The 27835-nt window shown below is 54.9% G+C and overlaps 3 protein-coding genes and 1 non-coding gene across 25 annotated transcripts; 2 read left to right on the top strand and 2 right to left on the bottom strand.

Moving 5' to 3' along the window:
* Window positions 1-12: 12 nt before the first annotated feature.
* Window positions 13-12858, bottom strand: PSMB3 (proteasome 20S subunit beta 3). The gene is made up of 7 exons (XM_014833885.3): window positions 12676-12858; window positions 8002-8197; window positions 7490-7674; window positions 4958-5065; window positions 2624-2801; window positions 1030-1124; window positions 13-122 (listed from the first exon to the last, which is right to left on the bottom strand). The coding sequence occupies exons 2-7, from the start codon at window positions 8002-8004 to the stop codon at window positions 74-76; spliced, it is 618 nt and encodes a 205-aa protein (XP_014689371.1). The 5' UTR covers window positions 8005-8197; window positions 12676-12858; the 3' UTR covers window positions 13-73.
* Window positions 8939-9012, top strand: TRNAN-GUU (transfer RNA asparagine (anticodon GUU)). The gene has a single exon. It is a non-coding gene; the product is annotated as a tRNA-Asn (tRNA).
* On the top strand, window positions 12244-24071 carry PCGF2 (polycomb group ring finger 2). 21 transcript variants are annotated; one of them, XM_070483138.1, is made up of 13 exons: window positions 12425-12691; window positions 12926-13018; window positions 13333-13432; window positions 18619-18770; window positions 19399-19495; window positions 19810-19865; window positions 19952-20002; window positions 20237-20345; window positions 20522-20576; window positions 20668-20763; window positions 21792-21872; window positions 22414-22522; window positions 22677-24071. In XM_070483138.1, exons 4-13 carry the CDS (start codon window positions 18659-18661, stop codon window positions 22754-22756), a joined length of 846 nt encoding a protein of 281 aa, XP_070339239.1. In that variant the 5' UTR covers window positions 12425-12691; window positions 12926-13018; window positions 13333-13432; window positions 18619-18658; the 3' UTR covers window positions 22757-24071. The 21 variants fall into 21 exon arrangements, with proteins under 21 accessions (XP_070339227.1, XP_070339228.1, XP_070339224.1 ...); XM_070483132.1 differs by having other exon boundaries at window positions 22673-24071; XM_070483126.1 differs by lacking the exon at window positions 12926-13018 and adding an exon at window positions 12244-12422 and having other exon boundaries at window positions 12579-12691; window positions 22414-24071.
* Window positions 24072-24253: 182 nt separating this feature from the next.
* CISD3 (CDGSH iron sulfur domain 3) lies at window positions 24254-27765 on the bottom strand. 2 transcript variants are annotated; one of them, XM_044746144.2, is made up of 4 exons: window positions 27504-27765; window positions 26784-26819; window positions 26134-26253; window positions 24254-24659 (listed from the first exon to the last, which is right to left on the bottom strand). In XM_044746144.2, the coding sequence occupies exons 1-4, from the start codon at window positions 27606-27608 to the stop codon at window positions 24480-24482; spliced, it is 441 nt and encodes a 146-aa protein (XP_044602079.1). In that variant the 5' UTR covers window positions 27609-27765; the 3' UTR covers window positions 24254-24479. The 2 variants fall into 2 exon arrangements, with proteins under 2 accessions (XP_044602079.1, XP_044602080.1); XM_044746145.2 differs by lacking the exon at window positions 27504-27765 and adding an exon at window positions 27140-27260.
* Between the last annotated feature and the right edge of the window lie 70 nt (window positions 27766-27835).

The following is a 27835-nucleotide window of genomic DNA, read 5'->3' as shown; positions in this document are numbered from 1 at the left end:
AAGAAGCAGGAGTGGAAGAAACAGTATTTTATTTAAAAAAAAAAAAAAAAAAAAGTAGGCTCTGGGAACAGGGTTAGTCCATTCGGGCCTTCAGTGTCCTGGTGGTGATTTTGTCCTTCTCACTGCAGAGAGAGAGACAAAGCGTCCACACTCATCCAGACTCAGAGCACAGGCTGTCCTAGCCCTAGGCCTAAGTGTTCTGCTCACGTTACGTTCACGTTAGCCTGTTTCCTCGGCCTCTGGTGGGGAAGGCGAGAATGGAGAAATGGGGAGACTCCAGTGAAGGCTTCCCATAGGCGGAACCATCAAGAGTGGAGATGATTCAGGGCTAGCTGAAGAAGGGAAGGAGCTCCCCCAGGCCTGGAGAACAAGTGGCTTAGGAAGGAGGTCTGATGGGTTTCACTCCAATGAACATAAAAGAACCTTGGGGTGGTAAATTCTCTCTATCAGCCCCAATCTGTTTTTTACAGTAATTAAGCAGGCTACCCCATAATAAAAGGGTCTAAATGCTTATTCTGGGATGTACCCAAGTAAAGCAGTTGGAAGGACACCTTCTAGTCCATCCAATCAGGTTCCTGGAGACAGCCCCAAACAAACTGAAAAGGGATGGCAGTTAGGGAGCTGGCTGGGGGTTGGAAATAGTTCCCAGTTCAGTACAGTTGTGGGTTCCACACTGGTGGGAGCTGGGAGAGAGGGAGCTGCCTAGAATGTCCATCAGTCTGCAGTAGCCCTGCTGTAGCTCATCCCCACACAGGTCCCTGAGACTCTGGGGACACTGTTAAGGAAGGAAAGAAATGTCCATTGTGAGCAGGGGGAGGAGACTTGGGGTCATGGAGCCTCAGGGCCAGGGGAATCTGGGTAGGCTCCCAGCTGCCACTCAGGGAAGCATGGATTTCTGCTATCCCATGATTGCTGCAAGCGCCTTTCTTATTTCACACCTGACCAGGGGGCTGGGAAGATGGGGTGTTTGTTGGGGAGGGAGAGACAGGTGTCTGCAAAGCTTCTAGACTTCTCCCAATGCATACTCACATGATGTGGACGATGACTCCCATGCCTGACACTGCATCCCGGTCCACGGCATTCAGCATGGCTTGTGAGATGGTTTCAAACAGGTGTTCTGGATCCTGCAAACAGCAGAAGCCTTTTAATCCAAAGAGCCTCGGACCCTAACTTGGTCTGGCTCCTTAACTCTCTTTTTTCTCGGCTCAAGGTCCCCAGCTCTGGCCCCTCTGGTGCCTGAAGTGAGGGATGGTTCCCTGGAGGTGGGCAGCCCCCTCAGCTCCTTCTCAGAAGGAAGCAGGGTTATGTAATGCAAAGGTCAAGCCCTGAGCTTCCTCCACTAACCAGCAGTGTGACCTTGGGCACGTCACATGTCCCTTCACCAAGCCTCAATTCTTCTTCTGTAAAATGGGGAGAAGAATCCCTATTTGGCTCCTCTGTGCTTTATCAGCTGTCTGAGGGACTCATCTCCCGGGTGTCCCACAGGTGCCTCAAAAAGCAGCCTGTCCAACCATGAATCCATTCCCCAAACCTGCTCCCTCTCCTGCATCCTCTGTCTTGGCGGCTTAGCTAGAAACTCAGGCGTCCTCATATCTCCACCGCCTTCACTTCCGCTTTAAGGGACCAAGTCCTCTAGACTCTGGCTGCTGGCTCCCTCACTGCCAGTGGCTTTGCTCAGGACCTCAGTGCCTCCTGCACGTGACTACAATAGCTGATGGCACCCACGTGCGGGTCTACGGTTCGTCAGGTGTCTTACTGCCTTTGACACCATGCCAAAGAAGAAAGTTCAAACTCCTTGGCATGCATTCAGGGCACTTCAGTCTCACCCCAAGCTCCCTCTCCATCATTCGCCCACCACGCATTCTACCCCCACTCCAGCAGCCACAGCGAGCTCTCTCCAGTCACCGCACACCCCGGGCCGCTCCTCATCTTTGCACAGGCTGTTCCTTCTGCCAACCAGGCCCTTTCTTTCCTCCTCTTCCTGGCAAACTGCATTTTAACAGGTTTTGGGGTGTCCACCTTGCTTCATTAGACTGCAGTGAGCCCTCGAAGGCAGACTATCTGGTGTCCCCAGAGCATGGCAGAGCTGGCACAACAGCCAACCCTCACTGTCAGGCACGGTTCCAATCTGTGCATGTTTTCCTCACACCACCACTCATGAGGTCGGTTCTATTATCACCCCCATTCTCCAGCTGACGAAAGGGAGGCACAGAGAAGCGAAGTGACTTATCCAAGAACATAACTAATTAAATGGTAGCTGGATTGGGGTCTCCAACCCAGACAACCTGGCTCCAGGGCCTATTCTGTTGGGCTGCCTCTAACCCTACAACATTGTTCTATGTTTGTTCAATCAACACGTGGGAGAACCCTGTAAACCCAATGTGAGGAACTACTTGTTGTTGAAGTGAATATCTGACTGGGGTCTCTAACAGAAGGGGCTCTTCCCTGGAGCCGACCAACCCGCACCAGGGCCCTGGCAGATGGCGTTTCTGGACACCCTCCCAAGGCTCAGCAGCTGTGGCATTCTCTGCTACCTGTACCATCGCCCCCATTATCTGCCAGGTGAATACATTTTTCCCTGATGTACCTCAGAACCCAGCCCCACTCCATGCCACCGACTCACCATGTTGGGCTCCCAGAGGGACTCGCACATCCCGTACATTTGTTCTGTGCAAGTGCCACTGACTACAAAGTCGTCAGTCACCATGGGGCAGCCGATGAGGTCTAGAGAGCAGATGAAGGGCTTAAAGGTCTTCGGGTCCAACCCCGCAATGACTGGCTCAGTGTAGTAGGGGCCAAACCTGTGGGGGCCAGGAGCAGAGAGAGACCAGAACTCACGGACGTGCACTTTCCTGTTCAGGCCTCTTCAGACATTCAGACAAGACCCGGGCCCAGACCCGGGGAGGAAAACAGAGGGCCTATTTGGAAAATCCCCTTGCCCTGTGGCCAGCTTTGATTAACCCTCTCCCCTTCTCCTGGCATCTGGCAACGCTCTAAGATTTTTTCCTTCTTCTTTTCTCTGACACTTACCTTCATATCCTCCTTACTCCTGATCCTCTCTTCCTTCTCTTCTCTTTAGGAATTCTGCTTTCTTTTAATCTTCCCTATCCTGAGCCAGGTCGTATCACCATTCAATCCTCTATCTATACATTTATACCTCTACTCCTTTCAAAAAAGGATTTGAAGCAGTTTATAGGAAAAACACTGAAAAATAAAACTAAACCATTAAAACAGAAACAAGACACTCAGACTAAATACTAAGTTATGTTCTGAGTCGCCTAGCAGGCAAGGCAAAGAAGGATGCTCAGTGAGCTGGGCTATTTTCATTGTCTGCCGACAGGAAATAGCAGCTTATCAGAAACTTGTTCTAGACTCTGAACTTTGAGAAGAATCGATGTTAGGGATCTTTATATATAAAATACTCAAAAACTTATGGCCACTACACTCAATAGAAACAGTAAGTAAAAAGGCATTATCCATATATCTTATATCAGCTCCTAGTAATTTCTCAGGGCACAATCTTAAGTTATAGTGCTGTAAAAAATAATTCTAAAAACTCATAATAATTCTAAGGTGGAAGAAGGGGTTGGGGCAGCATGCTTTGATTCAGTGTTTCTCAAACAGATCCCTGGGTATCAATTTCTATAAGAAATTTAAAATTTTGCATTATTCTCTCATTAAACTGAAAATAAAGTTAATATAAAAATAGTGTGTATTATCTGGGTAACAACCTTAAAGCTAAATACAACAAGACAGTTCAGGGTGTGCATTTGTACTTCTAGAAGCCGATGCCAAGGTGTCACCTGAAGGTCAGGGGTTAACTTTTCCTGGCAGTGTTTCACAAACGGAGGTGCCTTGATGGATTCTCTGGGGTCCATGAGAAGTTTTCTCCTTAAAAAGGGTCTGTACATTGCTCAACTTTGCAAATCACTGCATTAGCCTAACATGCTGGAAAATCATTGATTTCAGTTGGGCTTGTAGAGAAAGCTCCTGACTAGAGCCGATCGGAACCTAGAATTTTCCAGGTCACCCTCAATGTCCTGTAATTTTATTGTTTGCAATAAACAAGAGCCATTAAATATATACCGAAATGTGAGTTATTTTTTACAACTTTATAAGACTTTTTCCCCCTAGATAAATGAGTTTAAAAAAATCTTTTGTTAAGTCTTTCCCAATTTGGGAGTCTGATAAACATGATTACCACACATGGTAGACAATTCACAGCTGAGAATATTAACACACACTAAAAAAAAGGTAACCCTTTTTTTCTTTTTAACTTTTTAATGCTAAAAAGGCAATAATATTGCTCCAAGTACGGAAATGACAAAGACTTAGTTTTGAAAACAAAGGGTACTTTTGCAACTTTTTTGATAAAGTCTAAAATTATTTTAAAATAAAAAGTTTAAAAAAAAAAAGAAAAAAAGAGCTCAATTTGTGTTCTTCCCACCGGTTCTGCCCAGAGGTACAGGGCGAAACGCCTATGGGGTTGGTTCTCCCTTCAATTCTATCCCAGCTTCTGCACTGAATTCTACAGTTAAGCCCCTTCTTTTCTCATCATAAAGTCCTCAAAGAGAACTGATAAAAACTAACATACCCCAACCCTAGGTTCCATGTATTCCAGAGAATCTAAGGCCGACACAGTGAGCTCTGGAGTAAGGGTGGCTCCTGGCTGGGAGACGCCAGGGCATCTCCAGTGGGGTTAATTCTGTTGCCTAGAAGCAAGTTCATCTGCTATACGCATTCTCTGCCTTCTTCTGAACTAGGCTTTTCTTTTCTATTTGGTTGTTAGGCAGGCCCACAGAAAACAGACCCCTAAAATAACAAGGATATCGTCCTGCTAATACGAAACAGGGAAACAGGAGGAATTGCCGTCCTGGGCACCCCCTCCATACTACAACCTACTTGGCCAATCAAAGGTTTCTGCAGTCCCCCAGTCCCCAGCTACACTTCCACTCACCGTTTCTCGTACAAGAGGTTGGCCACCATGCTCATGAGGGTTTGAGGCTTGATCTGCCGACCTTCCTTCAGCTCATAAAGGTTCAGCCGAAACTTGAGGCGCTGGGCACTGTGGCAGGAGGAGAAAGGGAGTTAGTAAGTCACTGCTGAATGTCCCCTGGTGTCCACCCTGTGGAGGTCAGGAGGTACATAGGGACCACAATCTCAGCCCACACCGAGACTCCTCTCTCCCTCTCACAGTGGTTTTCTTTTCTTTTTTTTTTTTTAAAGATTTTATTTTTTTCCTTTTTTCTCCCCAAAGCCCCCTGGTACACAGTTGTATATTCTCCGTTGTGGGTCCTTCTAGTTGTGGCATGTGGGATGCCGCCTCAGAGTGGTCTGATGAGCAGTGCCACGTCCGCGCCCAGGATTTGAACCAACGAAACACTGGGCCGTCTACCACGGAGCGCGCGAACTTAACCACTCGGCCACAGGGCCAGCCCCTCCCAGTGGTTTTCTCACCAGAAGTCCAGCCTCATGTCCACTTTCAGGACTTGTCCAACACATTGCATGTAGACATGCCACACGGCTAACCCTTTTTCCCCATACTTTTTTTGAGGGGAGAAAAGCGGAGTTAGGAAGTGGATTTTTCCCCTTTTTTAAGGAATTATTTACATACAATAAAATGCACAGCTCCTTCTACACTCTAGGTGGGAGTCTCGCTGCAGACATAGTCATGGCAGCTTCTACTAGAAAGAGCAGTGGACTGAGGGCTGACCCGGGCTGGGCCTTCATCCTCTCACTCAATTCTTCCATCCATAGGATGGGGACCAACTAAATCACCTGACGGTGAGATAACAGACGGGTGCATGACAAGGTGCTCAGAAAACTGCAAAGGCTTATGTGTGTTAATAAGCAGCAGCTACTGCACTAGTGGACTGGAAAGTGCCTAGGAAAAAGGCCACATCTCCTCCAGTGCCATCTCAGAGCTGAGGGACAGGCCCCTGCAGGGAGCAGACCAATGCCATACCTCCTGGAAGCAAAGCCATGAGTCACAGGACACCAGAACAAAGGGCCTTAGACCTGACCTGAGCTTCACCTTACAGGTGAGGAAAATGAGGCCTGGCAAAACTGGCAATTACCGCCAACAAACAAGCAAACTTGGTGAGAAAAGGAAATGGAGTGAGCAGAACGGCAGGGACTGGAGAGAGGAAGTCTGCTGGGGGCCTTCACAAGGACAGGAACTCTAAGCTATCATTCTCTGATTCCACCAGGACTGGAAAGAAAGAGCTGGCTGGCTTACATCCCAGGAAGAATTTCCAAGTTATATGTCCTTGAGACTTAGGGCGCTTTAAGGGAAATGAGAGAGAAAATTTTCTGACAAGCTTCCACCCACATTAGCGAACTACTCTTCCGATCTTCTAAGAACTAAGTCCCGGCACTGCCGCTGTTAAGGCCACCAGCTTCCTGCAGGACCTGCCACCTGTGACCACATCTTCCCTCCTGAAACCCCACCCTGATTCTCTTCCTCTGGCCTCTTCTTCCTTCACTGCTAAATATACAGTTCAGCTCTCAAAGCGCAGCTTATTTTTTTCCCTCTATATGTTGTGTCTCTTCAGAATCTGTTCCCATAGACCTAACATATCACCAATGCCTCTCTAGCCCTGAGATATAATTTCAAGACCTCAATTGCTCCCAAGATGTTTCTACTTGGCTCGCGTCGTTCCTTCAAAATTGGTGTGAGAATCAAAGTCATCACTTTTCTCCCGAAACTAGTCCTCCCAATTTCTATATTTCAGTCAACATACTCAAAACAGAAATCACCTTGAAAACATTTCGAGACTGCCGTCATGCCAAGCACCAGTTACTAGAAACAGATAAAAATGACAGACCCCCAACTTCAGTGAATGACTCTTTGGCCTCACAATCTCCAAGTAGCTGGTCAGGAACAACTCTCAGAAACGCCTTCCTCTCCTTTCCCACCATTACCATCCCGCGAGGAGCAGGACCCTCACACCTAGACCATCACAGTAGCTACCTACTTCTCTCCCAGACTCTCCCTTCTCTCAAACCACAGAACCACTGGCAACTAGATAACTGGCCGTTAATATGCACCAGCTCATCATGGGTTAGTTTTCTTTCCCATCTATGCCTGCCTTGTCTGTCAACTAGACCTGAAGTTCTTTAAGGACTGAGCACAGGCTTTGGCCTGGGGGAGACCTGCACTGGGATCCTGGGTGACATTCAATAGCTTGCATCCTGGGCCAAACACTGAGACCCTCAGCTTCTTCATCTGCAAAATGGGACAGCAACACTGTAACGTCGTTAAGAGGATTAAATGAATCCATGCACGTAAGCTGCTTTCCACAGTCTGGCACAGAGGAAATGCTGGTAAAAGTTGGTTAGGCTACAACTCTGTATCGTTCAAGGGGTCCAGTAAAGTCTCAGGTTCGCTGGTGCTGTTTGGTAGATGACTGACCCAGGCCACTCAAGACGCCAGGCAAGGCTGGTCCAAGAAGAGGCCTGGGTGTGGGCGGGGACCCCCACCACTTACACTGTCTGGACGTCGGTGGCGAGTCCGGCCAAGCCGATGTACAGCCGGTCGCCCATGGGAAAGATCTTCTGGAAGTCCGTGGTCACCATCTGAGCCTGGATCCCGAAGCGCCTGTCGGCAGCGATGGCCACACAGTTCTTCCCCTTCATGGCCATGACGGCCCCTCCGTTATAGGACATAATAGACTGGGGCAGACAGAGCGGAGGTGCTCAGCGTGAGGGACCAAACGCGGCCCTAGCCCCCGGCGCAGCCCCTGATCCAGAGGCTCCCGCATGCACCGTCCTCCACTCTGGAGGCGCCCGGACGTCCCGAATCCAGCCCTGAGATTAGCGCGGGGCGGCTGCGAGGAGCCGCATTCACCCCCTGGGTCCTCGCCGCGGTTCGCTCCCCATCAAACTGGAGCTGCTTCCTTCAATCGACCACCACGCCCTCTCCGCCTTCCACACCTCCCACGACGCCATCTCCTTCCTCAACCCCTACCCCATGTCCCTTCTCCCCGCTCCGCATCTCACCATGACTGCAGTGTACGAGAACCTCCAGCCGCCACAATTTCAGCAACCGGACGAACACCCTCACTGCGCAACCACTCTTGTTGCTTTCTCTCTACCGGCTGAAAGGCCGACCCTTCCGGGATATTTTGGCTTTCTATTGGCTAAGCCTTCTGTCAGTCATCAGATCAGGGGTTTGGTTGAGAAGCCAAAACGGAGACTGGGAAAGCGGAAAGTGAAAAGTCACTGTGAGTGCGGAAGAGCCCGGCGTCGCGGTGCGAGCTGGGATCGCGGCGGACCCGAACTCAGGACGCCAGAAACCTGGCCGGGACGTGCGTGCACGTGGGCCAGTGGCGCTAGAGATAGGGGCCTGCGGCCCACCTTTAACGCCACAGCGTTACTTATGAGCACGCTGTGTGGGTCGGGCGTATTACTCACGCTAGTTTGTTTCATTTTTTCATTCGAGAAATCCTTACATCTGTTGTGTGCCAGGCACTATGCTAGGCTCTGGACTTTCAGTGGCCTAGAACGGTGCCTGGTGTTTAGGAGGCACCCATTAAGTGCATATTTAATGTTTCAGGGGGGCTGAGGGAGGGCGTCGCGGGTATTCTGCGGCTACAGGGGTTCAGCTGCAAAGGGGTTTGGAGGGCGAAGGTTATTATGATTTTGGGGACTCTCGGCAAGTCGACTTCACTTATCTCCAAGTCTCGGGTCACCCTAAAAAGGGACGTTCCGGGCTTTCCCATATCTTCCTTACCCTAGGAAACCGGTGACGGCCCCTCCCAGAGCCCATGTAGGAGAGGCGTGCGCGTCCCGCCTCCTACCTTCCCTGGATTGGGACCCTTTCCTTTCTTCCCGGAGTCTGACTTTTGCCACATTGCAGAATTTCATTCCTGCCTCCTGTACCGTCGCAGGTTCACTCCCATTGACTCGGCTCACTGCCACCCTGGCGATCGTCGCAGTCTCTGTGGCGCAATCGGTTAGCGCGTTCGGCTGTTAACCGAAAGGTTGGTGGTTCGAGCCCACCCAGGGACGCTATATCTCTCTCCCCTTTTAGTAGGAAGGGCGGGGGGGGGGGGGGTGAGTAGCGAAAGTAAGCGTTATTCTCCCAACCACTAAAGAGCCAAATTTTGTATTGAAATAGCAGAGGTAACACTTTTTCCATAGCAAATCAGAGAGTCATTGTGATTGAAAATTCGTAATTGTTCTGTCAATGATGGGATAATTTCTCCAGCACCTCCCTCCACCGCCTACCTCTCACCCCGCCCCCAAGCAGGAAAAGCAGACAGAGGTTTTTGTCTCACCGTGCAATAGGTTGCATTTTTCGTAGGATTAAGAATGAATTTGCAGTGGAGGCTGGACAGTTTTCCATTGTCTGCCTCAATCGATGTTACAATCTCGAAATATTACATTTGGTAGGGAAGAAAATACCGCGAGAGACAAAGGCAGCGACAAACTGAGGGATGAAGAGAAAGATGAGAAAGGGAGAACATAGCTTGATATACAGCGAGAGAGGGAAGGTGACGGAGAAACAGGCGCGGTGAGTGGAAGGAAGACCTCGAGAAAATGGAGAGAGGGAAAACAGAAGCAGTTAATATGGGAAGCATCAGAAAAAGGAAAACAACAACAAAACATTTTTTTTTCTGGAAATACACACACAGAAGTGGGGAGGAAGATGGGGAAATAGAAGCAGAAACTGACAAAAAACATTGTTTTGGGGAGAGAGAAGGAGAATAGGATGCAGAGGTCAAAGTCATGAAATCAGTAGCAGAGCCGCCCTCTCCTACCACTGTCAGCACCTTCAAGGGGATCTTGTCCTCGCAGTAGCTTTTGGTATGTGCCGGAAATAATTACCTAGATTTTCTGGGTTCCTGCCCTCTGGAAGCTTCTAGTCTGTCAGACACTGTGACTCTTCTGATGAGTAGTTGTCAGCTAGAGGACAGCCCGAGAGACTACAACTAACACAGAAACGAGGGGGAAGCATTGGCACCTAATGTTTGCCAGAGGCGCATCTCAGGGTGTGGGGTGGGAGCCTCCACTTATACGGAGGGGCTAAGCAAAGGACTCTCTCAAGCAGTTCCCTTCGACGTGTGGTCTCCCCTCAAGACGGGGCTCAAAGGAGGCCTCTTCTGAAAGCCCTCCCGGGTGCTCACAGGCCAGTGGGGGCAAAGCGGAGGGATACACAGTGCCGTGGCAGCTACCAGGGAAGGCTGTGTAACCCTCTGGGTTTGCGCCCACTGGTCTGTGAGTGCCCTGAGGGCAAAAGCTTGCCTCATCAGCTTTCTATCCTCCGTGCCTAGCACAGTATTTGACATTGGCACATGACAGGTGGTTCTTTGTCAGGAAACCAGAGAACTTCAGATATGAGAAAGTTTGGGTCAGAAGGTTCTCCTGATAAACCAGAAAGGCCAGGGATGTGAGGACCGGTTGCCTAGGATGGAATTGATTAAAATAAAGTTTTAGTGGGTAGTGGGGTGTTCAGCATGTCTCTTCTGACTTATGGTTTGCTCTTGACTGGCGCTTAATGACTGTCTGAGGAACAAGAGAAGGGATCCCCTGGTGAGCACGGTGGCCCTTCAGGCAGCACTCCAGGATTAAAGGGCTCCGGCTGGGACTCAGAGGGGCGTCAGCTCTCTTCCTAGTAGCTGATATCCTACCCCGCTCCCAGGTAGCCCGTGTGGTGGGATCGTGGGTGAGACCGAGATCTTAGAGAAGCCCTTACAGGTTTGTCTTGCCTGGGATCTTCTAGCCCGAAAGGAGTGGCAGACTAGGAGTCCCTGCTGCGCTCCCCTCCCTGCAGGGTGATTGGGGGACAGAGGAAGATGCGCGAATCTTCCTTGGATGCCAGCAACTCACTTGCCCTAGGGACAGTGGGCGTGCCCACGCCAAGCCCCCTTCAAATGAGGGGCGGTGGACTCCTGGTCTCCGCGTGCAAGGGCAGGGGAGAAGGTGGCCAGATCCTCCCCTGGCCGTTCTCCCGCGGGTTCTCAGACCATCCCCTCTGGGCGGAAATCTCTCCCGCCTTTTCTCTTCCTCCCTGCCCCCATTCAGCCGGGGTGCCACGAAGGCTGAAGCTGGGGTCACTTGGCGGCCAGTATCCGCAGGTCTCCTGGTCGCCGGCCAAAGGGTGAAAGCATTCAGTCCGGGAGCCCCAGCTTCAGGTCCGCCTGGGCTGCGAGCAAGGAGGGAAGGAGGAAGAGGAGGCAGGTGCTCCGAAGCTTGAGGAAGATTCGTCTCCTAATTTCCTAACTCGAATCACCCACCGCCAGTGCGCTTAATAGCGCTTCTGGCCAGATAATCGAGCTCTTTGGAGGGACAGACACAGTGACCACTCCTAAGAAACCTCGATTAAGCGGCTCGACCGTCATAATGAGGCAGGCCCACGGTGGTCGCCTTAACGGAGTATCGATGCGCTTCCCCGGCGCCAGCCTCAGCCGCTCCTCCTGGCTTTTCCAAGCCTCCATCCGCGTTCTCCTCCGGCGGGAGCCACTGGGGACCCGAGCCCGAGCGCTGGGAGGAGCCTGGAGCGACGGTCGGAGCCGGCGGGCACCAGCCGCCGAGGCGCTCCCCCGGCTCCTCCCGCCGCCGCCGCGAGGGAGGCGCACCGACCGCGCAGAGCGCCGAGCGCAGTCGGCGCACGGGGGGAAAATGCGGGAATCAGCGCGAGGCAGGAAAAAAGCGCGGGCCCACTTTAGAGCCCTGGAGCCTCGTTTTCTAGTCCTTTCTGGCCTCTCGAGATTGGTCGGCGTATTGTGCCCCGGGCCCGGAGCCTGCGTCCCCGTCTTCAGCTTGGCTCCCGGCTGAGGCTGCGTTCCGTTCTTCCCCGCCCCAACACGCCGGGGGGCCAGCCTGCACCACAGCAAACCTGAGCCCCTCAATGAGACGTCCCCCCAGGCCTCGCCCTCCGTTCCCCGGCAGTTTGCTCCCCGAGGCGCCCCGGCTGAGTCCCGGGGCGCTGCATTTTAGAGCCAGTGATCGGGCCGCTGAGAGGGGCAAGGGGGGTGGGAGACGCTCTCTCACCGATGCAGTTACTAATTTTAAGGGAATGTCACTTGGAGTGAATGAAAATAACCCAGACGCCTGGCCGGAGGCGTCGCGACCCGAGCCCGAGCCCAGCGCCCTTTGGTCGAGGCGTGGAGGACTGCCAGGCGAGCCACCTTTCAGCCCGGTCCTCATCTCACCATTTTCCAGGCGCCTCGCTAGGGGCGGGAATCGCAGGGTCAGGGGGTGGGGGGGAGCACACATATTTTGGGGGGAGGAGGGACTAGTTGCGGAGGGTAACAGAGCAGAGGATACATCCACCAGGGTCAGGGGCTGTCTGGGAAGACTGAGGTCGCGTCCTAGTTTTGGGGCCCGGCCCCCGGCTTGGGGGGCAGCGTTGTTAGCCTCTCTCCCTCCTCCTCTTCCCCTCTCCGCAAACACCCTGAAGGAATGAGGTCACGTGGGTGAGTAGTGGGCGGGACCTACTCTTGTCTGGAGGAAAAAAGCCATTTTGTCTCCCCCCTTCCAGTCCCGGTCCCTCCCCTCCCCCCTCCGTCCCCTCCCCTCCCCTCTCTCCCTCCCACCCCAAGCCGCTTTCACAAACTCCTTTCTTACCGTAGGTTTCTCCCCTCCCGCCGCCAGAGCGAGCGACACGGCTGCGGCCCCCCTCCCCTCCCTTCCCTCCCTCCCTCCCATCCCCCCCTCCCCGAGACCCACCGGACCCCGAACCCAGGTAAGCAGAGGCGGACTCCTCCTTCCTTTCCTTCTCCTACCCCGCAACCATTTGGGGATTGGGATGAGGGGCCGATATTTCCTTCTTTGCAAACCCCTGTGGGAGGGGGAGGCTCCGAGCCGGGCCTGCTTCTCGCGTCTCCGCCCCACCCCCGCCAGCCCCTATCCTCGCTCGCCCCGTCCGCCTTTCTTTCTCCCTTTTTTCTCTCCCCTTTTCCCTTTCCTCCCTTCCAAGATGGCCGAAGCGGATTCCCCCTTTTAACGATTTGGCGTCTCCCTCGACCACCACCTCTTTGTGTCGCAGCCCCCTCGTAGACCTGCTCCCGAGGTAGCGAGGGGGAGGGTCCGATTCAGCCACAGGGCTTTGGGGCTCTGCGCTGGGGTGGATCTCTGCCCCCTGAGCCCTCCCCCCGAGCCGGAGCAGCCTCAGGCTGCGGCCCACCACCCCCTTCGCTCTGGGGAGGGGTCGCCCTCTGCTTCTTCCGTGGGGACTGGGGCGTCGTGGACGCGCGAGGACTTGAGGCCGGGAGGAAGGGGACATGCTTTTTTGATTGCTGCGGGACCGGGGGAGGGCGCTCTTCCCCGCCGGGGTCCGGGTCCTCTCGGGCACCTCCCCCAGCCGGTCCCTTTCCCCCATCCCAGGACTGGGCGCCCCGCCCCCTCCCCGAAACACCTCGGCAGAGCCTCTTTCTCCGCGGAACACCCCTCCTTGGGCCCCGCCGAAAGTTTGGCTTTAGGGAAGGTAGGAGCGGCCACCGGGTAACTGGGGTCCCTGATCCTCTGACCCAGGCTCCCGCAGAAGCCAGGGCGGAGCGGGTAGAATGGCGCTGGGGGGAGATTTATCGCGGTATTTCCCATCGCCAGCGGAGGCAGGAGGGGTCTCACCGACTGGCCCCTCTTCCCCTGGGGAGCCAGGCTGCCCCCTCCCTCCCCAGGCCCTCTTGCTGCCAGCTCTGAGCGGGTGGGACCCCTCGGCAAGCAGACATCCCCTGCCCCTCCTGTCTCCACCGTGGGCCCAGGCATGCCTCTCCCCCTCCCCCACTGCCCCCATCTGCCCAGAATTGCTCCGGATGGCTTGAGGTGGGGAAGGGAGATGGCCTGGTGGTGGTGAATTCCCCTGTAAATATTGTGAAAGTGTTATCCCGCGCTTCCCCCGGGCTTTGTCTCTCAGAGCACCCCCACAACGCTGCCTCAGTCTCGCCAGGGCTCCCTGTCCCTGGGGAGGGGGTCTCGTGGATGTCTCCCCCTCCCTTGTGATGCCTCCTTCTCTGGGCCTCTTGCAGTTTGTATCTGTTCCTGAAACTCTAATTTCTCTCCTTCCTCCCCCTCTCCACTCTGTTCCAAAGTGTTAGTACTTGGAGAAGGAGCATAAAGCCAGCTCTGTTGCAGCTTTTTGGTGGGGAGGTTTTCCCAGGGGTTCCCTGGTTTGGAGCTGAAGCCTTAGAGCTGTCTTTGGCTTGAGGCAGGAAACAGACTCCAGGTGAGCCCTGGGACTCAGGATCTAGACCCTGTGTAGCTGGGTGGGATTCAAGTTGAAGTCCTGTGGGGTGGGCAGGAAGGGGGGGCTCTCTGCTGCTCCTGGCCTTGCCTGAGAGATCGTGGTTGATGGAACTGTTGCCATAGGAATGGAGAGAGCCTGACCAGGAAAGGTTATAGGTTATATCTTTGTGCAGGTCAGATGCCCGCCCCACTCCCCCAGCCTCTGGCCCCCAGAGCAGGGGTTGGGAGCTGCGGTGCCTTTGTTGCTGGAAGACTTATGTTCTGATTTACCCTGGGTGGACCAGGGATGCACAAAAGCTTAGTGTGTGTTTGCAGCTCTGGTTTAGGGATGTCAGACTGTGTGCTTCTGGATGGGGGGTTGGGGGCAGGGGCTTGTGCATTTCGACAGTGTGGGCCTGGCTCTGATCTGGCCGTATGTGTGATGGGGTGTGTCTGGCCAAGTGTCTGGTTGTGTGTGTGTGTGTGAGTGTGAGAGAGAGATGGAGGGGGTGTGTCTAGCTGTGCATCCATGTGTGTATCTGGCACTTGTAGCTCTGGGTGTATATTTTGGGTGTTTGTCTTTGTTTGATCTTAAGAAGCTGAGAGGTGGGAAAGGAGGGGGAGGGGAGTAGGGTGAGCCAGCTTCAGGAGCTAGAGGCCTTTTGCAGTTCTGATGGCCATGGCGGGGGTCAAGGATCAGGGAACATTGAGAGGTTGACAGTGTCCCCATCCCCCCAGACAAATACACTGTGCTTCCACACAGCTGGGAGAGGAAGGGACTCCCAGGACCCAGGACACTCTGGCTCACTGCTTTCATGCAGCCTCAGTTTCTCTGTCTGTGCATGGAAATAGGTGAGGCGGTTAGCCTCTGCCCTCTCTTCCTGCTTCATGGCGAGAATGTGTGCTCATGGTCATGTTTTGGCCAGACTTTGACCTCTCCCAGAAGGCTCACTGAGTGGTCTTCTAGAGAACTTGGAGTCCTTCTACCTTCTACCCACCTGGATGGAGTCAGGCTTACTGGTTCCCTAGATGTGTGGGGAGCCTGGCCTGGATGCCAGTGTGTACAGATTACTTGAATGGGAGTCAGGCAGTTTCTAGTCCTTGGACTGCCACTGCGTTGCAGTGTGACCTTAGACAAGTCACTTCTTGTTGAGTTTCATCATCTGTAAAATGAAAGGATTGGACACGATGCTTTCTTCTTCTTCTTCTTTGTTTTTTTTGGTGAGGAAGATTGGCCCTGAGCGAATATCTGTTGCCAGTCTTCCTCTTTTTTTTTTCTCCCCAAAGCCCCAGTACATAGTTGTATATCCTTATTGGAAGTCATTCTAGTACTTCTTTGTGTGATGCCGCCACAACATGGCTTAATGAGCTGTGCATAGGTCCATGCCCAGGATCCGAATGGGTGAACCCCAGGTCGCCGAAGCGGAGAACACGAACTTCACCACACGAACTTAACCACTCGGCCATGGGCAGACCCCGGACAAGATGCTAAGATCTCTTTTATCTCTGCAATTCTGGATGTCTGGATGTGACCTTGAGTGACTTCCTAAGACCCAGAAGGAAGCTTCCAAGAGGGAGCTGGGCTAATGTCATGTGGAGGAAGGGCAGAGCAAGGAATGCTGTAGCTGGGCTTCCGGAGGAGCAGAAGCAACCTCTGGGTTATCAGACTGGCCCTTTCTGCAGGGAAAGTGAAAAAACTGACAGCCAGAGAGGCCTGAATTGCAGAGGAGCTTCCAGAAAGAGACTGCTTAGAATGGAGCCATGGGGCGTGGTCTCTATTAGTAGGGGGCTTTGAGGCTGGGGAAAGACAAATGCCAGGCTGGAATGTGGAGGAGGAGTTGGGGCTGGGGGCTGGGTGCGGATCAGGCTCTTTTCCTGCCACTGTAGCCGAGGCCCCAGGCCTGGGCAAAGACAGGGGTTTGGGGACAGAAGATTTTGAAGGACTGGTCCCCAGTTGGGGGTAGGAGACAGTGCTTGTGTCCTCTGTGGGGATGTTGCTGAGACTGACCTGTTAAAGTCCCCAAAGCCTACTTCCACATGGCCCTTGGGCTCCCTTTTCTGCTTTTTGGGATTTCTCTCTCCCTCGCTGTCTCCCTCAGGCTGTTCCCTAAAATGATGACAGCTGGAGGTCCAGCCACCCATCACCCCTCTTCTCTTTCCTCCTGCGGCAACGACGCAGCAGCCAGTTGCAGCTGGGAGGAACTGGGTGTCAGAAATGTGGGGCCCTGAGGCCTCATGGGGTGGGGGGCCTGGGGAGGGGGGGCAGTGGAAGAACAGAGCTCCTGTTTACAGTTGTGCTTGGCACCTGCTGGCAGGGCCTTGCAGGTAACCATGGCAATCAGGTGCGGAACCAATCAGTGCTTCTCCCCACCCCCAGCCCCAGAGGTAATAGGCTGAGGCCCCTGGGGATGGGGTCGGGGAGCAGGGAGTGTGGCAGGGGGGCTCATTTCTTAAAGGGGAGAAGGAGGAACATTTCCTTCACTAAGCACCATGTCTCTTCTGTCTGTTTACCCACGCATCCAGAAAGGGGCTTGAGGAATAGTCTTGGTCTGAATTCTCACAGATGCTTGCAGAAGCCAGAGGTTGGGGGCGTGGCCATTTGCCTAGGAGCTCCTGTGTGCTCAGGCCACAGTCTGCCAGGCGGAACTGGATAGGAGCTCTTAAGAGCAAGTGTCTGTTTTGAAAATACAGCGTGTGTGAATGAGGTGGCTATGGCAGTGTGAAGCGCCTGCGTGTTTGTGTGCGTGTGTGAGAGGGAGAGAGAGAGAAAGAGAAGGGGGATGAGATTCACTGATAGCAACCTGGACCCCCAGTGTTACCAGACCCCAAAATGTTTTCTTTCTGGCTGTACACGCACACAGAGATTTATTTACACGCAGACACACGCACGGGACTAGTAGTCACAGGAAGTACCTTTGGAGGCCCAGACGGCACGTACACGTCCGATGGATTATAACACACGCTCAGTGAGACAGCCACTTGGAGTTTGTTCTCTCCTCTGGATGGTTGTAATAATATTTAGGCATCTTGCCAGGGACAAGGTTACTATGGAAACGACCAAACAGTGGAGTAGCCAACAAGCCTTCTGCGTAATTGTGAAGGGGGGACCCATGCAGGGAGGACCGGCCAAGGCAGCCCTGTGTGGCGCGGGAACCCCTGTTCCTCCTTCGGCTGGGTCTGCAGGTCTCTCTCGGCCACTGCGTCTCCACTGGCCTCTGGCTTGCTTGTTCCCATCTGTCTGCCCTGCCCTTGGGGTCTCTCCCACATGTGACCTTTGTGTCTCTCCATCGCTTTCCATCTCTGGCCAGGCTCCCTGTGCCTCTGTTGGCTGTTTGGGTCCTGGCCAAACTCATCCTGGGGTCTCTATAGAAACTGCTGATCCTGGCTGTGAATTTCTGGTCCTAGAAAACCCAATGTAGTGGCTTTAGAAATCTCTCTGGAAAGGAGAGAAGGGTGTGTGTTGTAAAGGAGCTGTTGGGCTTGGCCACCCTCCCAAGCCCCACCTCTTGGGCTTTTACTCTGGGAAAGAAGGGAGAGAGGGAGGGGCTGTCCCTTCTAGGTGCAGGTTTGATTTCTATACCAAGAAGGAAACACATCGGCTGATCCAGAGCTGGGCTTTGCCTGACTTCCCTGGACCCTGCCAGGGCTTGGCTGGGTGCTCCAGGGGGCTGGGTACGGGGAACTTTCTGCCCAGCTTTGGTAGGCATCTAGGAGAGCCTGTGGTCTGTCTCTGCATAGCCTGTGGACAGGCTGCAGAGGAGGTGCCTGTGGGTGGCAGTGCCCACATGGGGACATTCTGGAACCTGCATGGTCAGCATATGGTGGATTTCCAGGTTGCTGTTGCAGGGCCAGGGCTGGGTACAGAGCTGGAAGGACAAGTGATGGGGTGCCCTCTTCAAACTTGGGGCAGCCTGGGACCCCAGTGTTTCCAGGGAAGGCTTCCTCGTGAAGGAGTGGATGGGATGGAAGGAGAGTAGGATGGGAAAGATCAAGTCAGGGGCCTTGTGCCTGTGTAGATGGGGCAAGGGGCACGGGTAATTTATTCTTTTCTTTCTTTGATTTTGCTGAGGTTCAGGGCACTGGGTTATTTAAGTTTCCTCACAGCTCCCAGCACTCACTTGAGTGAATATGGCTTAGGATCAGGGAGATTTTCTACAACTCTGTTCTCTTCCATTTTCCTGCCTCCCCACATCCTCTGAAAAGTTGGGTAGTTACTTCCTGTGGTCTAACCTCAGTCTTTCCTGCTGCTCCTGAGATGGAGCCTGACCTTGTTGCTCAAGGTTACATGAATCTCCAGTGAACACTCAGAGGGGCCAGAAAGACCCAGGCCCATGCTTTCACCCAGTCCAGCCCTGAGGGCACAGAGGAAGAGCCTCAGGCTCAGGGAGAGATGTTGCATGGGAGGGCCTCTTGGATCTCTGTGTTTCTCATTCTACTTTCACTTCCCAGGGTGACGCTCCCCAACCCCCCTGCCCCCCACCCCGGCATCATGCATCGGACCACACGGATCAAAATCACAGAGCTGAACCCTCACCTCATGTGTGCCCTCTGCGGGGGGTACTTCATCGATGCCACCACCATCGTGGAGTGCTTGCATTCCTGTGAGTTGGTGGAGGGGCTGCTTCTTAGGGCGGGGCAGAGGGGGCGGCATGGCCGGCCTCTGCCCAGGTTGGAGGAACACTGCCCAGGGAAGGCAGAGCACAGCCCCTGCCCTGATGAGCACACATGTCCATGTATCTTGTGGGGTCCTCCGGTCAGAGAGGCTGCCTGGGAAGGGAGACTGGAGGTTTCAGCCCAGAAGTTCATTTCAGGGACTTTTCATCTGAAATCTCTGGGGCCAAAATTTCACCCCCTGAAGGTGCACGTGCCCCTCGTGTGCACTATGGGCTTGGTGGCAAGGGGTCAAGGACCCCGGAGATGTCTAAAGGCTGGCTGTTGTTTTGTGCTGAATCAGGAGCTTGGGACTTGGGGCTCACCTTATGCATGATCCGTGACACTAGCCTAACACACACACACACATATACATACACATAAGTTTGGTCCTCCCCCAAGGATAGATAAGGGGCAGTTGCCATCTGTGCAAAACAGGACCACGCTGGGCCTTTGAACAGGCCTGAATGTGGGGACAAGGTGGAGAAGAGGGGCTATCTGAACCTGAGCAGGGGGCGTGGGGGCTGTCTCGGGTTCGGAGAGGGCTCTGACTCTCCTCCCTCTCTCCACACCCCCAAGTCTGCAAAACCTGCATCGTGCGCTACCTGGAGACCAACAAGTACTGCCCCATGTGCGATGTGCAGGTCCATAAAACCCGACCGCTGCTGAGCATCAGGTGGGCCTGGCACTGTCCCTCCCGCCCCTGCCGATCCTCTGGGGCAGCTGTCCTCTGTTCCTTAGCCCTCCTTGCTTCCTGTAGCCAAGGTGGCAGATGGGGCATAAGCACTGGGCATGGACCCAAGGCCCCTTCCCTCCCTCTGGGTTGTATCCAGCTTGTTGTAGGCTGAGAAATACTGGAGGGGGAAAGACCAGGCCCACAGGGACCCCAAGGCCTGAGCCCTGAATCTAAGGAAAGGCGGTGGGAAGTGGGCTCTGGGGCTGGAGGGATCAAGCTAAGGTGCTGATAGGCCCCTGTGCGTTTTTTTCCAGGTCTGACAAAACCCTCCAAGACATCGTTTACAAATTGGTCCCCGGGCTTTTTAAAGGTATCCATATACCCTTCCTTCTGCCCACTGCCCCCCACTTCCCAGCCTGTTGCTCCCTCCTCACCCTGCTTCCTTCCCTCTTCCAGATGAGATGAAACGACGGCGGGATTTCTATGCAGCGTACCCCCTGACAGAAGGTGAGTGTGTTCACATGTGTGTGTGTGCTCCCAGGGGCCACGTGAGTGTGGGGTGCTGCCCCAGGCATGAAGGCTGGACACACTAGGCTGTCCATCCTCCACGCACCACCATGCTGCCTCCCCAGCCCAGAACATGGCTGGGCTCACCTTGCCGAGCTCCGAGATGCCTGGGTCCTTGGTGGGGCTCCTTTCCCCAATCGTAGGCCAACCCCTTAGATCTCTTTCCTTCTGTAGTCCCCAATGGCTCAAATGAGGACCGTGGTGAGGTTCTGGAGCAGGAGAAGGGGGCTCTGAGCGACGATGAGATAGTCAGCCTCTCCATTGAGTTCTACGAAGGTGTCAGGCAAGTCTGATCTACAGCTGGTCCTTTTGGGGTCCTAAGCTGGGTCACCCCCTTCTCCCACCCTGGCCCCGTTCCCCTGAGAGGAAGGGTGTCTTGGGGAGGGCCTTCTGGATGTGTGCATTAGGGAATCCTGTCTGCTCCAGCGTCTCCCTAACTTCATTCTTTCTCCTCCCCAGGGACCGGGAGGAGAAGAAGGGTCCCCTGGAGAATGGGGATGGGGACAAGGAGAAGGTGAGTGCTGGGGCCTGCCCAATGGTGGGATGTGGGCAGGGAGAGAGTGCATGGGGTGGACCCCAGCCCTTGGGTGCCTCTCCCCCAGCAGACAGGGGTGCGCTTCCTGCGATGCCCAGCAGCCATGACTGTGATGCATCTTGCCAAGTTTCTCCGCAACAAGATGGATGTGCCCAGCAAGTACAAGGTGAGTCCCTGGGCCTTTTCAAAAAATGAGTGTGTGTGTGTGGGGGGGTGTGTCTGACAATCTGTGCATCCCAGACATTGTTCAGGGTTGGCCAGATGTCCCCAAGGGCCTGCATGGTTGTGTAATTGAGCCGGAGTAGAAGGGTAATTGAAACCAAGATTAGGGTGGGGCAGTCTGCATCTGTCGAAGTCAGTGTGTAGAGGTGTGTGGGACCAAGGTGGTGTGTGTGTGTGTGCATGCATGCTTGCACACTCAGAACTGTGGCAGAGGTACGTGTGCAAAAATACAAGGTCTTACCTAGGGCCAGCTGGCTGAAGGAAGGTCAGTCTGAAATTCCAGTGGAGTTCTAGGACATTCCTTTCAAATTTGAATGTGTCTGTGATCCCCTAAAGAGCTTGTTGAAATCAGATTCTGATTCAGTAGATTCTGCATTTCTAGCAAGTTCCCAGGTGCTGCCAATGTTACTGGTCCATGGACCACACTTTGAGTATCAAGGCTCTAGGACAGTGGATCCCCAACTTTGCTGCATGTCAGAATCATGGGGAGCTTTCAAACTCGGCTCGTATCATACCAGTTAAATCAGAATCTCAGGGGGTGAGATCCAAGCATTGGTATTTTTTTAAAGTTCCGTGGGTGATTCCACTGTGCAGCCTGGGTGAGAGCCACTGTCCCACGAGATCCTTCTCACCTACGCCTTTTCTTTGCCCATTAGCTCCTCCGGGGTACCTGTCAGAGATGTAAGGAGACCCAGATAGCTGTGAGGGTGGCTGGAGGTGGGGGTTGTTAATGATGTGGGTATCTTCTCTGGATCCCTTCCCACGTGGTAGTCAGGAGTTATGTTGGGACAACTCTGATAGGGAAGTCAAATACACCATGGAACCCCAGAGTTAGGAGGGACCACCTGCAAGTCACCCCTCCCCAGTGCCCCACCTCCCATCCCCCAAGACTCCTAGCCTGGAGACTCTTTGCCACATGGCTGGAGCCTCGAGCCCAGCCAGGGTCATGGTGTCCTGCCTTTTGTCCTCCAGGTGGAGGTTCTGTATGAGGACGAGCCACTGAAGGAATACTACACCCTCATGGATATCGCCTACATCTACCCCTGGCGGCGGGTGAGCTGGGCAGGGTGGTGCCCGATGGGGCGGGGCTGGGAGCGGACCCCTGCAGGGTGTGACATTGGTCTGTGGCCACCGTGACCACATGGTCCGCCCTGCTCCAGTCACAGACAGTTCATCCCTTGTCTATGAGCTGGACATGTCCAGGATGGCCCACCATACCAGGTCAGCCTCCAGGCCATCTCACTGATGACCTCCCACACTTAGGAGGAGAAAAGGATCCTTGGGCAGATTATGTGCCCTGATTTAGGGTCAGAAAAGAGGGTCTGGTGGCTGTAGAAGAGGAAATGTTGCTGTCTGCTCTTCGGCCTCCCTCTCTCCTTTTTCTCTCTGGTCTTACCTGGTCTCTCTGGGTCTCTGTGTGCCCCTGTATCTCTGGCCTGGCTCCTCCTTTCTCCCGGCTCTTTCTCCTCTCCAAGGTCGCACCTTCCCTTTTCTGAGTGTTTAGGCGCTGTGGGGTGAAGGTGGGTGGCAGTCTGCTTAGCCTCTCTCCTGACACCCTCCCCTTCCCTGCCTCTGTCCCCCACTCTCCCTGCAGAACGGCCCTCTCCCCCTCAAGTATCGTGTCCAGCCGGCCTGCAAGCGGCTCACCTTGCCCACAGCACCCACTCCCTCCGAGGGCACCAACACCAGCGGGGCGTCTGAGTGTGAGTCAGTCAGCGACAAGGCTCCCAGCCCTGCCACCCTGCCGGCCACCTCCTCCTCCCTGCCCAGCCCAGCCACCCCCTCCCATGGCTCTCCCAGCTCCCACGGGCCCCCAGCCACCCACCCTACCTCCCCCACTCCCCCTTCGACAGCCAGTGGGGCCACCACAGCTGCCAACGGGGGCACCTCGAACTGCCTGCAGACACCATCCTCCACCAGCAGGGGGCGCAAGATGACTGTCAACGGAGCTCCTGTGCCCCCCTTAACTTGAGCAAAGGGACCCTCTCCCTTCTTTGCCAGCCACGCCTCTCCACTCCTCCACTTTTTCTGGGCCCATTTTTCCACCTCTTCTACTTTCCCCAGCTCCTCCCACCTTAGGGGTGGGAGGCGGGTTTTATAAATAAATCTATATATATATGTACATAGGAAAAACCAAATATACATACTTATTTTCTATGGACCAACCAGATTAATTTAAATGCCACAGGAAACAAACTTTATGTGTGTGTGTATGTGTGGGGATGGGGGTGTTCATTCTTAGGGGGTCTTGTGTAATTTGCTCTGCTCTCTTTCGGGGGATGCCTGGAGGACCACTTGAGGCCCAGGAAAGCTCTACTCCATCCTCCTCCTGTTTCCCAGGGCAGATGAGGTGTTGGGGGGCCCCACCAGCCCCCAAAGTTTTAGGCACAACTAACTGGCTGTGTATGGGGTCCACCTTCCCTCTCCCCATCATGGCTGCCATCCTGTCCCAACCAGTCCCCTACACCCACCCCCGGCCATTGTTGAATGTCCACAGAATTGCTAAGACAGTGCCTTTTACCAATGCAGTTTATCCCTGGTTCTGAGGAGCGAGTGGGCGGTGGAGATGGCATCTCCCTTACCTCCTCCTCTTACAGTGGAAACTTTGTGCAAAGAATAGATAGTTCTGCCTTTCTTTCTTTTTCCTGTGTGTGTGGCCTGTGCATCATTTATCTTGTGGAAGAGAAGATTCAGGCCACGGGAGGCCTCGGCCCTTGGAATTCCACTGTGGCTTTAGCATTGTGAACCACTTCGCCCCTCCTGCCCCCACCCAGGAACCCACGCTAGCAAGGCTGGTGGTCAAGTCTCACTTGGGGGCCGAGAGGGGAGAGGTGGAGCGGGGTTAATGTTGGATAAGCACAGACCCCAGATTTTGCCAAAGGCAAACAGCCCTCTAGTTCCCTCGCCACCCTCAGCTGAGGCTGAGTCAGGAAAGAGTGACAGAGGCTTCTAAAAGCACAAGAAGACAGAAGCCTGTAAGCTCTGACCTCCCCTTCATCCTGAGAGGTCAGTGGTTTGTCCCCTGGGCAGATCCCACCAGATCCCTGCCCACCTGTTTTTCCTCCACTGTACATAGAGCAGATCGCGGAGGAGGCCAGACTCTTTCATAACCTGGGTTTTTGGGGTGGGGAGCCCCCGACGGGTTTGTCTGTGTTTGCACCCTGTCGTGTGTCTGAGGTGCTGTGGCTGTCCCCTCCTCCTGCCCTGGGCCATTTGTATCTCCTGGCTTTGTAATAAATGCTGCATACTCTCCGAAGCCTGTGGTTCTTTGGGGTTGAGGGGAGAGGGAAGGGGTAGGTGGGTCCCCTGGCCTCAGCCTGCCTCAGGGGACCCCCTCTGGAATGAACATGAACTGTCCCCTCCCTGTGGCTGGTCAGGTGCCCGGAGCCCAGGTCCCGGACAGGCCATGTGCCTCACACGAGTGACAAGAAAAGCACTCTGGGCAGGCATGCTTGTTTAATGCCATCTCATCTACCAGCAGGCGTTGGACCAGGTTAGAGGTCCCCAGATTAGAGACCTCAGTTACAGGGAGCACGTTTTTCACAAGCCAGCTGTGGGTAGCGGGGTCCCTGGATGATCCCTTCTTGGGCTCAGCACTCCGTTTCCTTCCCCACGATGGGGGTACCTCTCTAGGCCTGGCGCTGGGCGGCAGCCACCCCCTCAGAGTGGGGAGCCCACTTCTGCCTTCTGCACCCGCTCGCTCTTGTGGGTGCCATCGCAGTATGGGGGCTTCTGGGTGGCCTTGCAGGTACAGAGGACCGCCGCGCGCGTCTCCTGGGCCTTGAACTTGAGTGGGGACAGGCCAGTGCGTTGGAAGAAGTGGGAGCCGTCACAGAAGGGCTGGTGAGAGAAAGAAGTTAAGAGACCTGACCCCACCTGCTAGGGCGGGGCTCCACTCTGAGGCTGACAGCCTGGTTCACTAGTTTACCTCGCTTATCTGTAATGAGAGGGTAATAAGAGTAGAATTGTCCCAAGGAAATAAAATAAACACTGGTTATTACACACTTTGCCTACAGTAAGTGTTCAGTAAGAGTTTTTATAGCATTAGTCTCTAGGGGACCCAGAGAGCAGGACACAAGGACAGAATTTTCAAGGCGAAATGGGGCCTTAGGTAACAGCAATGTTTACCTGATAGGTTTTTTTAAATGGTTCTGAGTCTACATTGGCTCATGAAATTCATTTCCTTCCCCATATTCTCGGGAAAAAACTTCTCTGGGTGGGAGAGAGCCTGTGTGCATCACAGTGCTTTAAGCCTACGGTATCAATTTTGTTTGGCTCCAGGAAACAACTGGGCATGTTATACGGAGTGGGTGTTACAGGGACAAAGCGCATGTCCCACAGCAGACTGGCTGCCTGGTGCGGGACCATCCTGCCCATCCATCCCAGCAGCTGTTCAAGCAGAAGCTGGGTAGTGGAAACTGAGGCCCAGAGAGATGCCTTGTCTTGCTAGTTAGTGGCAGAGCTGGAACCAAGGCCTCTTGACCTTGGGGTCAGGGTGGGGTAGGAGAAGAGATGAGAGAAGTATGCAAATAAAAGTCAGCAACCTGTCCCAGAGGGCAAGAGGCAGAGAGGCACAGAGTGCCTACCTGGGCTAGGCCACACTGGGGCTGGCATTCTCTAGCGCTGCCCCACCCTCATGAGGACCTGCTCATATGTCAAATCTGGCAAAGCAGACTTGGGACCCCGGGCTGCTGACAGCACACCACGCCCCTTGGAGGAACACAGTTGAGAGCTCAGCCCAGAGGCTAAGAATATGGGGCAGCTTCCTGGGGCAGAAGGGAGAAAAGTTGGGAGCAGGCAGGCAGACTGAGAAGACAACAGGCTGTGGCACGAAACCAGGAATGTCACATAAACTGAGAAAGGGGAGGGTCTGCCTGAGAAGACACTGTAGGAGGGCCTGCATAGGGTCTTCTCAATGTAGGGGCGAGCCCTGGGAACCTTTGGCCCAGATGCTTCCCAGAAGGAGGAAGGAGACGGGAAGAGACAAGCGAGCTCTCAGTGCTCAGAGCGGGAGCCCCGACCTTGCCTCTGAGAAGGAGGGAGCGCTAGAGGAGTGCAGAACCCCCGGGCATCACCCACCTGCCTTTGTGACGGAGTTTCTGTCTCTGCCCTCATCTCAAAGGTGGATGCGGAGAACAGGGAGCTCAGGCTGCTGTGGCACTGGCCCAAGAGTATCCTTTCACCCCTAACCTCCCTTGTCCCTTAGGCATGTGTGGGAGAAAGAGGAACATCTTGGGCTGGAACTCCCAGGAGACACCGTGCTGTCCCCAACAAAGGGTGTCATATGTCTAGGGGAAGGGGAAAGGTCTCTTACCTGCTTCTTGCTGCGGCCACACACACACCACCTGTAGGTTTTCCCAGCCACCAGCTCCACCTTGATGGGTGTTTTCTGGGCCACCACAGCCTTGGCTGGGGTTTTGGGGAACCATCTGGCCTGTGGCAGGGAAGATGAGGCACCCTGGAAGCACCTGCCTGCCTGTGGCCTTGTCCAGTTTCCCACTGGCCTGGCTTGTGGCAGGCTTCCTCTGCAGGAGGCTGATCTGATGCCACCCTGCAAGGACATTCCCCCTCGGACACCATAAGGACCCTGAGCTCCAGATAGATTTCAAGGCCACGCAGACATTCAGGTTCCCGGGGCCAGCTGCCTTCCCTTCAAACCCTGGCTCCCACCTGGGTGCTACGGAGGGGAGGGCCAGGATCCCGCCAGCCTAAGCGGGCCAAGTGCACCTGAGGCCTGCTTTATCGGGCACAGCTCCCAGCCTGGAAGCCTGGTTTCCTGCCCTGTGCCCTCCTGTCCACTCTACCTCCCCCGAGCCATCAGCAGGTGGCCACTGCCAGGAATTCGGAGGCTGGAGTCTGGGAAGCAGGGCTGACCCTTTCTGGTTCCATTCTGTCCTCTCTACCTTTGGGGCCACTGGGCCTGGGAGACTTGCGCGGAGAGAGGGGGAAACTGGGGGTGCTTACCAGCCAGGAGGAGATGTCCCGCCTCTGGTGCAGCTTCTGCAAGGCACGCAGGCATCGTGAGACGGTTTGGAAACAGAAAAATAAAGTCAATGGAAAGCGGAGGACTTCCAGAGGGAAGTCACCTGGGAGGGGAGAGACGACAGGGCTTAGCGTGGGAGAAATGAGAGGGTAAGAAAAAAGGGTCACAAGAGAAGTAGGGGAGGTGCTGGTACTCAGCAGGCGCTCAGGGAGGGCTGCAAAGCACCAGGCGACGCGAGGACATGGGGGGATGCTCGGCCAAGGGGCAGGAGGGACGGGGCGGGGGCGGGGGTCAGTGGGCGAGGGCCAGAGGGGGCCCGGGGCTGCAGGGCGCTCACCCACGCCGCCGGCCACAGGAGAGCACCCACGGCGCCCATACTGGTCAGCTCCGCCGCGCTGCGCCCCGCCCCGTCACGCCGCGCCGGCCCCGCCGGCCCCGCCTCGCGCTCGGGTCACCTTCCCGCTCCCCCGCCCCCCGGCCGGCCCGGCCCCGCCTCGGCCCGGAAGACGCCACGGGTTCCGCGCGGGTGGGGCGGCGGCCTGCGCGGTCCGGTCCAGCCCTGGCCTCCGGAAGCCGAGCAGAGGTGCCACCCCGACAGCAACTCGGGTCCCCCCGGGAGTGTAAAGAGGACTGTCCTGGCGCCCCCTCCCTGGCACGCCTCCGGAATGACCTGCGCGGAGCTTCGCCTCTCCCTTCCTTGCCTGGGCCTCCCGGGGCAACCCCCCCGGGTGAGCGGGGACCCTCCTGGGAGCCGTTATCTCTGGCCGAGTCTGAGGCAGTGTTTCTAGAAGTGCTGTGGAGTCCATCTCATCACCCAGGGAGCTGGTTTTTTAACAGATTCCGTCGGCCCAGGTTTACGCCTTACATTGTTGTGGGTGGGGCACAGGTACCCGTTCTCAGCAGGCAGCCCGGGTATTCTGTGCATTCCGGTCTGTAAACTACTCTGAGTGCCTAAAGAAGTGTAATAGACCATGCCCCTCCCCTCCCAAGGCGCCCACAGTCGGCGCTCCACCTCCTTTCCCTTCAATAAAGC

Source organism: Equus asinus, chromosome 13 (genome assembly GCF_041296235.1).
Source record: "Equus asinus isolate D_3611 breed Donkey chromosome 13, EquAss-T2T_v2, whole genome shotgun sequence".
Lineage (NCBI taxonomy): Eukaryota > Metazoa > Chordata > Mammalia > Perissodactyla > Equidae > Equus > Equus asinus.
Note: the sequence above shows the minus strand (reverse complement) of the source record. Positions and strands in the feature narration are given on the sequence as shown.

What these genes read in the sequence shown, in the direction of transcription:
- CISD3 (XM_044746144.2), bottom strand. Translation starts at nt 27,608, where the DNA reads ATGGACTCCACAGCACTTCTAGAAACACTGCCTCAGACTCGGCCAGAG. An exon ending in GGTTGCCCCGGGAGGCCCAG is followed by an intron (nt 26,820 to 27,503) that starts GCAAGGAAGGGA and finishes CGTGCCTTGCAG; the next exon opens with AAGCTGCACCAGAGGCGGGA. An exon ending in GGGACATCTCCTCCTGGCTG is followed by an intron (nt 26,254 to 26,783) that starts GTAAGCACCCCC and finishes TCCCTGCCACAG; the next exon opens with GCCAGATGGTTCCCCAAAAC.
- PSMB3 (XM_014833885.3), bottom strand. An exon ending in GCCACCGACGTCCAGACAGT is followed by an intron (nt 5,066 to 7,489) that starts GTAAGTGGTGGG and finishes CTCCTGCCACAG; the next exon opens with TGCCCAGCGCCTCAAGTTTC. An exon ending in AACCTCTTGTACGAGAAACG is followed by an intron (nt 2,802 to 4,957) that starts GTGAGTGGAAGT and finishes TGGCCCCCACAG; the next exon opens with GTTTGGCCCCTACTACACTG.
- PCGF2 (XM_070483123.1), top strand. Translation starts at nt 18,659, where the DNA reads ATGCATCGGACCACACGGATCAAAATCACAGAGCTGAACCCTCACCTC. An exon ending in GAGTTCTACGAAGGTGTCAG is followed by an intron (nt 20,346 to 20,521) that starts GCAAGTCTGATC and finishes TCTCCTCCCCAG; the next exon opens with GGACCGGGAGGAGAAGAAGG. An exon ending in GGGATGGGGACAAGGAGAAG is followed by an intron (nt 20,577 to 20,664) that starts GTGAGTGCTGGG and finishes CCTCTCCCCCAG; the next exon opens with CAGACAGGGGTGCGCTTCCT.